Source organism: Montipora capricornis, chromosome 2 (assembly GCF_036669925.1).
Source record: "Montipora capricornis isolate CH-2021 chromosome 2, ASM3666992v2, whole genome shotgun sequence".
Taxonomy (NCBI): domain Eukaryota; kingdom Metazoa; phylum Cnidaria; class Anthozoa; order Scleractinia; family Acroporidae; genus Montipora; species Montipora capricornis.
In genome coordinates this window covers 10934757-10949939 of record NC_090884.1, presented here as the reverse complement: position 1 = coordinate 10949939, position 15183 = coordinate 10934757, and the positions used below count along the sequence as shown (strand labels likewise).

General features: G+C 40.1%; 1 protein-coding gene across 3 annotated transcripts in view; it reads right to left on the bottom strand.

Annotated features, from left to right (window-relative positions):
* Positions 1–15183, bottom strand: part of LOC138038822 (ubiquitin-like modifier-activating enzyme 6) — a 56611-nt gene that overhangs the window by 13094 nt on the left and 28334 nt on the right. For all 3 annotated transcript variants that reach the window (XM_068884888.1, XM_068884886.1, XM_068884887.1), the window contains 16 exons: positions 13244–13310; positions 12288–12434; positions 10854–10921; positions 9284–9362; positions 8146–8223; positions 7940–8017; positions 6990–7038; positions 5914–5943; positions 4466–4571; positions 3877–3943; positions 3744–3782; positions 2715–2804; positions 2299–2379; positions 1237–1365; positions 691–742; positions 546–609 (listed from right to left, as the gene is read on the bottom strand). In XM_068884888.1, the coding sequence (XP_068740989.1) occupies positions 546–609; positions 691–742; positions 1237–1365; positions 2299–2379; positions 2715–2804; positions 3744–3782; positions 3877–3943; positions 4466–4571; positions 5914–5943; positions 6990–7038; positions 7940–8017; positions 8146–8223; positions 9284–9362; positions 10854–10921; positions 12288–12434; positions 13244–13310 (1224 nt within the window). The remainder of the gene's footprint in view (positions 1–545; positions 610–690; positions 743–1236; positions 1366–2298; positions 2380–2714; positions 2805–3743; positions 3783–3876; positions 3944–4465; positions 4572–5913; positions 5944–6989; positions 7039–7939; positions 8018–8145; positions 8224–9283; positions 9363–10853; positions 10922–12287; positions 12435–13243; positions 13311–15183) is intronic.

Here is a 15183-nt window from a genome sequence, read left to right as displayed (position 1 = left end):
GTTAAATATCGTTCATCGGAGTTTCGTTGTATCGAGGTTGCCGGTTTTCGACAAATTTTACTGTAAATGGAGTTCATATCGAGAACATATAGTATATCGGACGTAGCACATCATTATATCGAGGACATTGTAGAATGTTGATTTTGACAATTTAATTGTGCCTGGTGAATAAAAACACTTCTCATTTTCCATCGACAAAACGTGAAACTAGCGAAGAAGTTTTAGAAAAGCTATAATCAGAAACAAAAATCGCCGTCTTTCCTGAAAGTCAGTAACTGCATGACGTCACAGAAAATCACCGGAATGCAGCATTGTGAAATGACGCCCCCAGCGGAACTTAATTCACTTTAAATTTTTTGTCATTTAGCGTGTCTTCTGCCTATGCGAACTTTTCCGCGAAAACACTTCCGTTTGTATTTCATCTAAAAATAACTGCATTGAAATTCAAATATCCCATGGGCCAATTTGGGCTTCTGCTTCTCTGCATGTGACCCTTATTTTCTCTTGGCTTGGATTAGTGAGAAGTAAAAAGTTGATCAACTTACAATTCATTGTTTGTGCTAAATTGCTGCGGTATTGGTGGTCTCTTTGGGCTCTGCCAAAAAAGTGCTGAAGGATAGTTAAAATTGTTAGACAAGTTTTGAAGAGTTAACTGAACATGATAAACACAAAAGTATAAAAAATTCTTACATCCATCCTTGACTCTGGTGTCCAATGGAAATGCGTGAAGCAATTGTTTCGCCTAGAGAAAAATAAGGAAACAGAAAGACTAAAATTAAATTAAATTTTGGATGGCTTATGCTTGATAGCCTATGTTTCAGTTGTGAAGAATAAAAGCTAGTTTTCTTAGCTACAAAGAGATAAGCAGAACCAAAATACCCCAAACATTAACTTGCTGTCATTTAGTGCGTCGCCCCCACAAAATCTACTAGAGAGATAAAAAAGAAGATACGCTGTGATACTTTCGGTCAGACGGGTCAGCACCACGAACAAAGACTTTACGCTAGTCCGAAGCAGAAAGTACGCGAATCATGGACTTCCGGCTCTTCCCCTGCACAGACTGAAATATCTGGTTTATTCGAATTTCACCACACAGGCGGTGAGGGTTACAAAACAAAATATTCCGACAACAATTTCGTTTGCGTTGCCATTTCTGATTACTAAGAGTATTGGCCAAATAAATAGCCCCCATTCTTTTACACGGACTTTTTTCTCTTCATTTCATTTCCCTGTTACCTTATGATTGTAGTACTTCTCAAATTCTATTCTGCTAAGCTGCACACAGCTTGCCCAGTCTTTCGGACGTCGCTTCAACAACTTTAAGATTCGATAGACGCCTTCGGGTTCGCTCCCTGATTGAAGAGTCTACAACAAGAAGCAATACATCAACCGAATTAAACTGATTTACACGGTAGGATTCTTGTCGCATGCGACAAGCTTACGACAGGCTTACAACTCGTTTACGATTGTCGTGTACGTCGGAGGAAATGTCGTAACAATCGCAAGTCATGTCGTAGGCCTGTCGTAAGCTTGTCGCATGCGCCAAAATCGCACCGTGTAAATCGGCCCTAAGAACTCTTTTTAAGACGCCACAACAACAACACCTTCTTCCGTTTAATGGTATTTAAAGAAGCAGTTGACTGAAATGTTCTTATGACTTGAAACGATCATTGCAAGCAACAGTGTACCAAATAGACAGCGACACAACGCGTCTCGAAGCTTGCAAAAAATGCGTCGCACTTGGAAAAAAAATTTCCCCTTACGATTTTCGCAACATTTGCAATTTCTACTTTTTGGCTATATACAAAAGCTTCTTAATCGTCGCTTTGAAAAGATGTAGAAGGGCCAAGTGCAAAATTACATAAGGACATTGTGCTGCAAAAATTTTCGTTACCAGCAATATACTCAAAAATATTATTGGCCTTGCCAAAATTAGGTGGCCTCCGAGGCAAGCACTTCAGCGATTTTGAGAATCCACAAAATATTGGCCAATCGTGACGAAAGTGTCCTAAACAAACAAAATTCGTTTTGGTGTGACAATGGCCAAAATGTTACAGGATAAAATACTTGCGCGTAATTGATTGAAAAGTTCCAATATCGGGTCGACTTTGAAGAATTCAGATGTGAAAGATCTGGTTGAGAAATGTCGATCGACCTGTTCAAACCCTCTCGTGAAAGTCGAAAAACAGTGAAATTATTTCATTTGAAGGTTAGCGCCCCAAACGAATCACAGTTGTCACTGATTGTAGCTTAGTATCACCCAAAACCAGAATCTTGGACCCTTTTTGCGTCTCTTACTTGTAACAGCTGTTCAGGGGATCCATTCGTTGCCCAGAATTTCATATACAATCCCGGCTTTTGTGTAAAACTATTTTCAAACTGAAAGACAAGAACAATTCACAGTCAATGAAAATTTGACTTCTTGCAATTCAAAAGAACACTTCACTATAGTAGAATTGAAAATATGATGACAAATTTCCCTGTTCAGTTTGAAGCAACAAATACATCGCCCTCAGCTAGAAAAGCTGTCGGGAATGGCGTTGGAATGTCCACGAGAGTTATACTTCGGACGCGTTACCGCAAGAAGAATGGTGACGAGTCAAATAGTCGCTGAGCTCACAAGCGAACATTAATCCCGACAGTTACGGACCCTAAAAAGCCTCAAACAAGACCCATATTCTGACGAGCAACTATAAAAGCTCCATCAACCTTACCTTATCTCGGGCCCATTGTATTGTGTGCTCTATGACAGCTGGGAAAGACTTGAGTGTGCAGTGGGGTACATCTTCCTCTGGAGGGTCCCGCTATTAGAGCGAAAGAATAAAAAATTAGTCCCATAAAATACTATACCAACTGGGAAAGCAGCAAATTAATTTCTGGCAATTCGCCATGACTGTGCTTATGGCTCACTGTTTTCTAACTTTAAAGAAATTATTTCAGCAGTGTCGCCATTGATTTGTCAAACACAAGATTAAGATCCTCGTCTCAACCAAAGTAAAGACATTCTAATTCGACTATGGGCGAACCTAGTTTTTTTAGCTTTACAAGAACTTGCGGACTGCACAGTTCAAGTTCAAGTCAACTATTTCGGTTTTCACTGCATTCAATCACTGAAGAGGATGGGTCAATTAATGGTTCGCATGCATGTAGCGTTGTAATTGACTGATCCATGTACCCAGCAAAAAGGGAAACTGTTTGCTTAGAGTTGGACGGAAAAGTCCGCATATTTTAAAAAGACGCAATAATGGTGTAGCTCCTAAGAACTCCTGGAGCTCTCTCAACTTACAGTTTACACAGTAAACAGAAAGATACCACGTTTTTAATACCTTATTACACTTACTCGATTTTTCCGTGGCCATTTCAGTTTCGGGACACTTAAATTTCGTGACTTTATGAAAACGAAGAAACTTTAATTTCACAATTGCTTCCGTAAATTAAAAAATATATAATACATTTTTTTGTGTGTGTTTGTCAGTGCGGGCCAAAGAGACTGTAATCCCGTTTCCAGACCTTTTCTCCACCGACAGCCTTGAGGACGAAGTTGACGAGAAGCTTATTACCAGCTATGGGACTTGAATGGTTTCCCACTCACGCTAGTGTTTTAAAAACGCTCGCCCTTAACATCAAATAAGTGTCTTAAGTTTATCTTTCTGAATCTCACTTAAAGAAGAGAGTATAGTTTGTGGAAATTGAACAAGTTAAAATTATCACGAAATTTATCCGTTGCCATTCGCAATACGCACCTGACTTGCATAAGACTCAGTAAGATGAGGAACGATGACCTGTTAAAATATAGTGAGGATTGGATAACAGTTAAGAATAGTAATGGTAGCTTGCGGACTTGCGAATGATACGAAAATTCGGCGCTCCAATTACCTGGACATGTCCCTTGGGTCCCATAGTTCCCGACTCCAGTAAGGCTCTTTGGGTACTGACACACCGGCTGGAGAAAGACAGAAAAAAGGTCCCTAAAAGAATATCAATCCTGCCCTGATTGATTAGAGGCAAATTCTAACATCACAAAGTTACCCCTGCACCCGAAAGCCACTCCCAGAAGGTCACCTATCCAGGAATTAACCTTATCCAACAGGACTAAAATTCGACAGACAGGAACGTGGTAGTCAGACTGGTGAACAGATCGGTGGTCATGTCACACTTTGAGGGAGAGTAGAGACTACTGTTATGAAGAAAAGGAAAGGCAAGCTACAGTTTCCGGGCTGTTCCTTTGCACGCAAATACACTACATTTTACTTCAGTGCACACGAATTCATTGCACCGCGTGTCACAAATTGCACAAATCTCACGAGGGCTTTCTCAATGTACTTTCATACGGGTGGGGTAGGACAAGTGAAAAGCAAGTTCTGCCATTTGATATTCCTCCTTTTTTATCACCCTCTCCTCCCTTCACGATGATGTTAAGTGGTAAAGTAGTTAGTTATTCTTCGTCGAGGGTATGGCAACCTACCTATCCATATACCGCCTGGCCTCTACATTATCCAGAGCGTTGACTACGAGATCCTGACTCTCAAAAAACGTATCTGTGTAAAGAGATTCCTCGGTTTCTGGACAAACTACAGGAAAAAGAACAGTACATAAACCCAGATGCGCTATCAAGCAGCTTTCACGCGAACTACTAAGGTGTTTCAAAGCGACGGATATTTTCTGGCATTATACTTTTGTGGCCAATAGGCACATGTGATGACAAGTTGAAACAAAAAATTGCATAAGTCCTTTCAAGACTTTTATTTCTCAAACCAGAAAAAGGAAAACAATAACTAAGTGTACATATTTCAATATTCTTATTCTTATTCTTATTCTTATTCTTATTCTTATTCTTATTCTTATTCTTATTCTTATTCTTATTCTTATTCTTATTCTTATTCTTATTCTTATCCTTATTCTTATTCTTATTCTTATTCTTATTCTCATACTCATAGAATAGTTGTAAATCAGATCCTAAATTTCTGAAATATATCCAGTTTTCTTAATAGTCTTGTTTATCAAAACTATTGGGAAAATCCCCGTATGAGGGCCGAAAAAAGCCGTATAGCCCTGCTAGGAATACGTACTGCCCCGTGCGATTCGATTTCAGAGGATTTGGACACGTTTAAAAATCCAAGTTATTTACAGCCAGGAAAGCAAATGGAAACAACATATTAGATAAATTTTCTGTGCACATTTTTAAACTTACTTTGTCCAAACTTCATATTTTGAGTCCTCATGAATAGTGTAAGAGCCCATACCATAAAATGCTTATTGACTGAGTTGAAGTCGGTCCGGACAGAAAAATATTCGGCGCTCGGTCCGTACGCCATAACCTCGGGCCAAATATTTTTCCGTCAGAATTCTGCGAATCATGCAATCTGATTGGCTCTGGGAGTGGGCGGAATTTTTCTATCTTGCCCGCCAACCCGGGCGGAAACCTAGCCCTGGTTGTGTGAGCTTGTGTAATGACCTTAAATTTCCATTTTTTGACACCGAATCTGTTTACATACAAGTAAGTGTTTCAAGAGACGTGGAAATAAAATTTAAATTAAAAAAGATTTCTCTTCGAAACGCTCAGTTTGTAAGTCGCTTACTGCATTCGTTATCAAGCGCGGCGCGAGTCAGTAATTAAAAAGTGATTTCAGAGAGAAAGAGAGGGAGAGGGGGTGGGGGGGGGGGGGGGGAAATAAGTTATTTGCCAGTTACGGGTCGGTCCGTATAGTGAATAGCTGTGACCTCGGTCTTGAAAACGCTGCCCTCGGCCTGCGGCCTCGAGCAGCATTTTCAGGACCTCCGTCACAGTTTTTCGCTATACGGACCTCCCAGCTGGCAAATAACATATTATTTATTGTAATTTAGAAATTTATATTAGGCAATTCAGCCAACTGGCAACCAATAAACTACCTTAGCCTTAACCTTAAAACTTACCTTTGTGTTGATGAGGATCCACATGGACATCTGAAAAAAAAAACAAAGCAAAACAGTCATCACTGCGCAAGGATTGTCAATGGCAAAAAACTGGTTCCCGTCTCAATCTCGTTCCCAGAGCCCCGTTACCCTTGTCCAGCGGAACGGGCACTGGATCCAAAACCGGAAACTCTGGTTCCGATTGAATAACTGCGCGTTCGTGAAGGGTCTTCTAACTATGCGTGGAAACTCAAACTTTTGAAAATATGGCATTTTCACAACACATTGGACTACGCTCTCGAGAAGTTAGGGAAATCTGAACTCCCCCTAAAGGAAGATCAGTATGAGGCTTTAAGGAATAAAATGTACAAGTCGAAGGATACAATCTGTATCCTTCCGATTTCTGTAAGCCCGTAACCTCGTAACTTCCGGTGAAAAGGCAGGAAATGAAACCGCTTTTCAACAGCCAATCACATATAGTCTTTTTTGGCGTTGACTCTTTGACTCTCTTTCCCGACCGTAGGTTAAGGGAACCATGATTCAGGCAAAGAGATTGGTCCCCGTCTGCTCTCCTTTGAGTCCTTTGAGTTGGAAGAGGTCAAGACCGAGATGCGTGACCATCTAATACCCCGTGCTGTACACACGTTGGTGAGTCAGACTGGCGTAGTTGCTTCACTCCGGTTTTCCTCGAGCTCCCTCATTAAAATCGACTCCCAGCGAATTGATATGCTCCGTGACCGCTCCTACACCGTATTGCTGGTTTTCATTCACGTGATTAACAGCCATGTTTTTCAACGAAAACAAAAGAAAACGTTTGCATAATAACAGAGTTCAATTCCCAGAGGATTGGGTGGGGACACAAATATGGCCGCCAAATTTACATCCCCAACAAAATGAAATAATCACGGTAAAATGATTACAATAACGCGAAGTCGTATTGGTATTTCCAGATGACGCTTCTAGCAGCTGGTGTCTGTCGTCGATCTAGCTTAAGCTCACTATTGTCTTCTGCATCGATAAGTGTTTCCTCCTTTGCACTCCTTGTTTTCAAATGAATATGAATTCTGCAAGGCATTTAAGCCAACAATTCCACTTACCTGGATTTATTAACACGACTGACGATGCTGCCGTCACTGATTTGGGTTTCTGCAAAAAAAGACATTAAAGCAAAATTTATTTCCCTCTATACTTAATTATACTTTCCCCGTGCGACAGATATCGACTTGCAAGTTTCTCCATAGTCTAACCATTGACATCGTTCTGAGAAGAAACGTGGCCATTGTACCCTTGCTCATATCCCTGATCTGATTCGCTAGCCTCGCTTCACTTTTGTGAACAATTTGGTTGGTTCAGCGACTCTTCGTAGATAGATATGTTCAAAGAAGTTGAGTTGATTGCTGTGATCACAGCCAAGTTTTAATTCATTATTTAAGACTGTGGTTGTAGGTTTGGTTAAAAGAATATTGATGAAGCTTGAGGGTGTATACAGATCAATCTTCAATGGTTTAATGCAAGGTCATAAACCATGATATCATGATGACCTGTTAGACGAAGCCTACCAGTCTAAACAAAACACCTCCAAGCATTGACACATAATGCAACTTGAACACAAATGCAATAAAGAAAAGTCAAATCATGGACTTTTTTAAATCTCTAAAGGTTTGACCGTCCTACTCTCAGCTCAAGGTAACGTTTCTTAAACTATTAACAGCTGTAGCATTTTTTTGCCTTTAGAAGCTACAACAGCCAAATTCGACATCGTGGTCGACGTCATAGCCATTGTCGTCATCCTCATCGCTATTGTCGTCATCCTCATCGCTATCGTCGTCATCCTCATCGCTATCGTCGTCGTCCGCATCGCTATCGTCGTCGTCCTCATCGCTATCGTCGTCGTCCACATCGCTATCGTCGTCATCCTCTTCGCTATCGTCGTCATTCTTATCGCTATGGTCTTCGTTGTCCACATCACCATCGTCGTCGTCATCAACCTTTTGCCGGCATCCTTGCAGCTGCATAGTTTTAAACAATCTTAATTCCGCTTTCTTACCTGAATGTGGTGCGGTCGAAACAAGAACTGGCGATTTAAATTCGATTTTTCTATGAGGTCATTGTCTGTGACCGTCATCTGCAAAATGGAACATAAGAAGGAAACTTTTAAAAACTTGAAAACCAGTTATTCTTCAATAGCAAATGAACGACTACTGTACTACTAAACAAAAAAACGAAGATAAAAGAAGAAGACGATAAAAATACCATGCCACTCTGGCCGGCTGCAATTCCTAAAAGAGAGAAGTTCTTTAACAGTTCACAGCCGATAGCACCGCATCCAACCTACAGAAAAGAACAAACGTCCGCTGTCTCAAATCAATCAAACATCGAACAACTGATCACAGTATTGTGAAGGAGATAGTAATTGAATTAAGAGTTGTATATTTCGACGATGAAACAGTGCTCTTTTCAGGATAAGCTTCATGACAATTCTTGATGCTAGATGCCGTTCTAAATATAGGTGGTCTAAAATAACGACAACTTGCTGTGATATATTCAAAACACGAGTCCATCACCCATGATTAACATTTACCCAAAGTGTCCTAGTCAACATCAGCGTCAGAAAAGTGTCTATTTTTAAACCAAATAAGCAAGAGACCAAATCGGCTAACTCAATGTTGCAACCAATTCAAACCCAACCTCATTAAACCCATCATCGTGTTTAGTAGAGAAAACCAAGAAATCGCCAAATTACTTTCGACAATTTATTGAAAACAGCAGTAGAGGATGTTGCGAACAATTTAACAATATGAGTCACGACCCAAGAATTTTGTACCTAGATGTGTATGGACACCTGTTTGTTCTGTTTTGGACAGTTTCTTTGATTGACATTTGCATATGTATATTGGACGTTGATCAGTCCTATGGCCTGTTTCTCAAAAGTCCCGAAAGTTTTCGGGCCTATTTCGGGTGCCACAATTCCCTTTATATCTTCGCAACGCCGAGGTTCCAAGCCATCAAACTTCGCAATCCTCTTAGTTTTGCTTACATTAAAAACATGTTAAAGGATCAGCTTTTCAAAATAAGCAGATTGCAGCTTGACGACTGGCTTTCCGGGCCCGAAACGTTCTCGGGACTTTCGAGAAACTGGCTCCTAGCAGAGTTTTTTCGTGCCCAGCAGTCGCTTTTATCGAGTCTTTCGAATAGATATTATTGTTGAAAAGTTGTTGTATAGAGGACAAACAAATTAAACGAATCAATTGTCCTGTCGAGTTGTGTATATTTACAATAGTGGATAGTTAAATCTTCTTTTTGGGAACAGCAAATTAGTATAGTGTGTGAAGAAACGGGAAGTGACAAGGACAAAATTATTTGAAAGTTTAAAAAAAGACGGGTTTCTCACCATAAATAACCTTAGATTTGACAATTTTGTTAGCAACTCTTCTCCAATACAAATGCGCAACGAATCGTAACGATCCTGCCTGAGGAAGGGAAAAGATCATCATTGCAAGAAAAATGGCAAAGAAAAAATACATCAATTTGAATGTGAACCTAAGCGTGGACGAAAAACAACCAGCTGAAATGCTCGTGCGTGCTGATAGCGCAAGAAATTATATGCAATGGAAACGTACAATGCATTTGTAAGATCGATAGAGCAGTTTTAAATTGAGTGTCGAAAGTAATTAGCAAATTACTTTGGTTTTGCATTACTTCACTCAGTGATTGGTTCAAAGTTCTCGCGCCATTTTGTCAACCAATCAGAAGTGAAACCAAAACCAACGGTGGCTCGCGCGTGCACATTTTCCCGAGCTTTGTGTCGGCTACGTGTAATTACTTCGAGTTTCGATTGGTTTACTGGATTGTCCTTTTTGATTGGCCAAAGTAATTACTTTGGTTTTGGTTTTACGACACTCGATTGAAACCCTCTCTATCCGTTCACCTAAAAGACCTTTTAAATCCAACACCTGCAACATGACGAGCAGCGTTGGGAGCGGTATTAGCGCAGTGGTTAGAACACTCGCCTCCCACCTACGCGGCCCGGGTTCAATTCCCAGATTCGGCGTCAAATGTGGGTTGAAGTTGTTGGTTCTCTACTCTGCTCCGAGAAGTTTTCCCCTCTCCTCAAAGGCCAACATTTGATTTGATCTACTTTTCTAGTTTGTCATAGACTTGAATCGTACGCCTCCAGCTCTAGAGACTGGGGCAATCAGTCCATGTACACTTGACATTAAAATAAACTATCTTCACGTATCCGTTTTCGTTTGAAAACGCAACTTTGTCTTTACGGATACGGCCTTCATCCACACGTATTCCATGAAAACGATCACTGAAAACGGAACTTTTCAAAAACGCTCTCCAGAGTGGAACTTTTTGAAAACGCTGTTTTCGCTCACACGTGTGGGCGGACGAAAACGGAACTTTTCGAAAACGTTGACGTCACACTATCAGTTCCAATCCACTCAACGCGATATTATAAACTTATTCAAGATGGCGGACGGGCGCTTCAACTTTCTTGTCTTTAATACTTGAGCTTATTTCAAACCTAATTGCCTGTTTTCAAGCAAATTTAGCTTGACTATTTCTTCTAGCTGACTATTCTAGAAGGCGGCAGAACATTATCAGATTACTTTCCCTACCGGTGTCAAGAGGCGGACGGTTGAAATGACTTGGTGCTTGCTCGCTAAGACCTCGACGGTTTTGGGTTAGACCGGGACGTACTAGCGCTTAGTGGGACAACTTTCTAGCCCAAATAGTTATCGTAAAAACGAGTACTCATGCGTCAAGCATGCGCAGTCGGGTTATTGCCAAAAAGTTATCGTTTTATAAATCGTTTGATCGTATACGTGTGGAGGTGCGAAAACGATGCAAAAACGCTACGCGTGGACGCGAATTGCTTTGAAAACGGAGAAAAGAAGTTGCGTTTTCAAACGAACACGGATACGTGTGGACGGAACCTAACACCGTCATCAAACCTTGGTAAAAACGATTTGTTGTCCAGTTCCTCTTGTCCCTTGAGCACTTCGGTGGCATCAATGTAAAGCTATCAAACAGGAAAGGAAAATCACACCGCAAGCTAATGGCAAATGACAAAAATGAATTTTACAGTTGCGCTTATGTCCAGGACTGACCATAATTAGATGCACACCAAATTTTTGTCATCCAACACGAAGTGCCCCCTTAAGCCTAATCATTTGCTTCCTATTTCCAATAATACGTTAAGGGTAGAAAATAGCGTTATTTTTAAATGTAGTTGACTATCTTTACTTGAAGAGCAGCATTTGGGAGACAGAGAAGTTACTTGTCTCTATCAAGAACCCATGACCCGGAGCCTACAACTCCATTGTGCTCGTGTCGCGGCGTTTTCACAGACCGATTTGTTTTTAGACTGAATTTCCCGCGAATGAGACTCCCATGATACAGCATAGGGCAAATGTGTTCGTGGTCCATTCCCGTCCCATTCGGCGTCAAATGTGGGTTGACTTTGTTGTTCTCGACTTTACTCAAAAAGGTTTTTGTCTAGGTAATCCTTCTCCACCACCCCCTCCCCCCACCCCCAACAACCTCCTTAAAAGCCAACATTTGATTTAATTTGAGTTAGAGCGGTTTTCAATTACCGGTAAGTGTCGAAAGTAATTAGCGAATTGCTTTGGTTCTGCATTACTTCACTCAGTGACTGGTTCAAAGTTCTCGCGCCACTTTTTCAACCAATCAGAAGTGAAACCAAAACAAATCGGGCCTCGTGCGTGCACATTTTCCCGCGCTTTGTGTCGGTTACGTGTAATTACTTCAAGTTTTCATTGGTTTACTGGATTGTCTCCGTCCTTTTTGATTGGCAAAAGTAATTACTTTGGTTTTGGTTTTACCACACTCGATTGAAACTCGCTCTAAACTGGTCTGATTTCTATGTAAAATGTCCTCAATTAGCGCCCCAACGATAGAAGACTTGACAGTCACTTAAATGAATTTTTTTTTCATCATGATCATTAATAGTTTATTAGCAACTTTCTACATCACCCAATCATCTCACAAGTCATGTTGAATACGAGCGAGACATTTGCATAGGATATTTACAATGACCAGTGATCGAAAGAGTGTAATTTAGTGTGTTAATGAACTCCAAGGAGTTAAAATTATTTTAGCATTAGCCAATAGTAATGAAACACACCATTGCACGGTACAAGACAGATCTCTGACCATGGTGAATATGTCTTTTCCTGTTTACATTGCTAATAAAACTGAAGATTTTCAACAATTTTCAGCAGTTTTCACGCAAGTCATTATTACTAAAAAATAGTTGAATCAAATATGGACTTTGTCCCAGTTTCAAAATTAAATCAATGTCAAAGAGGTTCATATCAAGTCAATTAAACGATCTTGCACGTAGATATTTGGTGGTCTCTACGTACCCACTGCCTTAAAGGAGTGTATTTTCCAGTTAAGGCTTTCAACGCTTCTTGACCCACGATTCCGCCAAGAGATGCTGCAAGCGGAGAGAAACAGCCCCGTGATGTGAAAGACAGTTGAAACAACAACTTGTCATCCATTTGCTCTGCCTAGGAAAAACAAACAAACTAAGCAAAGGAAAGCTATGAACCAAAATCGAACAAATTCCCTTGTGTTTTTTGGCAAAACGCAGATTTCAGTCTGATGTTTTCCAATTGCCATAATCACGATGCTAAATTTCTCCCTTAAGCAAACACACAAACTCTTCAAGAAATGGAATTTCTGACGTTTGAGTGACATGGGAACGAGTCAGTCATCTTTTGACGAAACGATGAAGAGATTTAGATTGATGGCGGTATACAAGAGGCTCTGCCAGGGTAAATTCCGACAAGGGACACGGCCTAAAAAGTAGCGACAGCACTTAAAGAGAAATCGCGACAAACGAAATCCTTTCTTTAAATTTCGACAGCAACGTGAAAAATTGACAAAGCATCGACACAAGACCTTTTAAAAATTCAGACAAGCGACAAGCGACATAGGCCACTTCGGAAAATACCATAATTTAATACCCTTTGTTTGTCCCCCAAATTTTGCATGAGGATTGTTTTTGTTTTCTCTCGGGATCATTGTAAGTCCCAAGACAAAGAGTGTTATGGTATTTTCCAAAGTGACCTATTGAAGTCTCATTCTAGTGAAGTCAAAATTAGATCATGGAGTGTCCAAGATTGTGGTCGTGAAGATTTTAAGGACTGCCCCTTGAACCATGAGAGGTCTTTCTCTCACAAACTGTTGGAAGAGTGCTTCAAGTCTTTGGGCCCATGGCAAAAAGCACTACATAAATTAACACCTCGCATAATAATATCTAGAAAAATGCTCTTGACTTATACATCATTACTGTCTATGTGTCTCTTCCCCTTACCTTAGTGACTGCCTTGAGGTTAAGTGCTTTTGCCAACTCGCATAATTTCATCGCATCCTCATTGTTTCTAAAAGGATAACCACAATGGAAATGTTAAAAACCAATATTTCAGATTTCCGCTTGTCTATGCGTGGCCAAACCATTATTGATAAGGATGTAAAAGTTACATTGTTTTCCACTAAAATTTGCAGAATTCATGTATCCTTCAAGGTACTGTAACAGGATAATTATACGAGTCTGAAAAATCTAGAAAGTGATATACGACAAAAAGACACATGTACTTCAAATCCAAACCAATAAAACAATATAACATAAGACCAGTAGGGGAGAAACCAATGTCTTTATGAGACCATGCAGTAACGGGAGAAAAAAATGTAGAAATCATAAATATCGTTGCTGAAACTTGTGCGCAAAAAGTACAAGCCAAATCACTGTCATACTGCTCCATGCCAGTTCTCAAGCCTGCACAAGATTTTTTGCGAGTCTTCTTCTCCTTTAAGCTATTCGCTTTCGGGGTCGCCACAGCAAATCATCTGCCTGCATCTCACCCTCAATCCTATTTCCTATTCCGATATATTCACTATCCCTCCTCTAGATCTGTCCAAACCATCTCAGTCTGGCCTCTCTGACTTTATCTCCAAAACTGGCATGTTGGTAAATTGACATGGAGAATTGGCAAGTACCGGTACATGGGAAAAACAGTCCTTGCTGCTCTGAAGAACCGTAATATCAGAGAGAGAGTTTGTATAGACCAGTGACTAGAATTAAGAGCGGTAAAGATGGCTGGGTTTTTGGCACAACTAGCTCTCATAAAATTAAAATGAAATGTGTGATATGAAAGGAATATTTTGTAGAATACTAAAAAGTCATACTGGTCCACATCTATAACCATCTGATGCAATCACCTTTTGAGAGTCATTTTATTCTTTATTTACTTGTATATTCATTCTACCTCAAGGTCTTTTCAAAATGCAGAAAAATTATATAGCTACCAACGGGCAATATTTTGTCTCAGTGTTACACCACCATTATGAGTTTTAATTAAGAAGTATTAGGCCGCTATTGATACAGCTAAGCTCTTGAATGAGCCTCATTAATAAAGTGCTACTTCTTTTTCTTTGGATTTCAAAACTATGTTAACTAAACAATAAGGGTCGATTACTTAAACGAAGTCTAAGTTAGGCAATGTTTAGGGCTGAGCCACGGTTTAGACGTTGTCTCAATAAACAACGGCTAAAGGATGTTTAAAATTCATTATTGAAACGCGACAGAACGGTGTTTTCTCTAGTCAATGGCTAAATCACATCTCACGTACGAGGAAATGCATCGTCTGCGGAGTTATTTCATATGCAAATTTCCGGATAGTGGTTATGTTTCTGCAACATGGCTTCGAAAACAAGTTGCACAGCAAATTTCAACGCACAAGAAAAACTTTTAATGGCCTAATTGGGTAGAGACTTTTCAGACGCCTTCGCCGTCGTATTCCTTTAAGGACGTTCGCGCGAAAATTTTTCAACATTGATTTTTTTCTGAAACTTTTACCACTGTTAGATGATGAGTTAGTTATGTCAGAAAAGTAAAAAAAATGGGGGGTCACCGACTTCGTTTTGGAGAGAACATGCCCGGAAAAACACCCAAAATGTGACAAAATCGGGCTTCGTTAGCGAATAAGCCCAGTGTCTGTAAACCCAAATATATTGCAATTAAATCTTTGAAGTGAAATCTTCTCTGCCAAATATTGTTTAAGTGGACTTATTAAGTGAATTTAGTCAACTGGTGAGGTTTCTTAAAGATCAAGTTCGCATTTAGCGACCACAGTTTCACTCGCCTTGCAGCCGCAAGATGGCAAGATTTGATGTCCCGTGAGCAGAAATCTTGAAATTTTTTTAACTTCCCACATTGATTTTTTGTTCATTTTTGGACAACGTGGAGGTAATTGT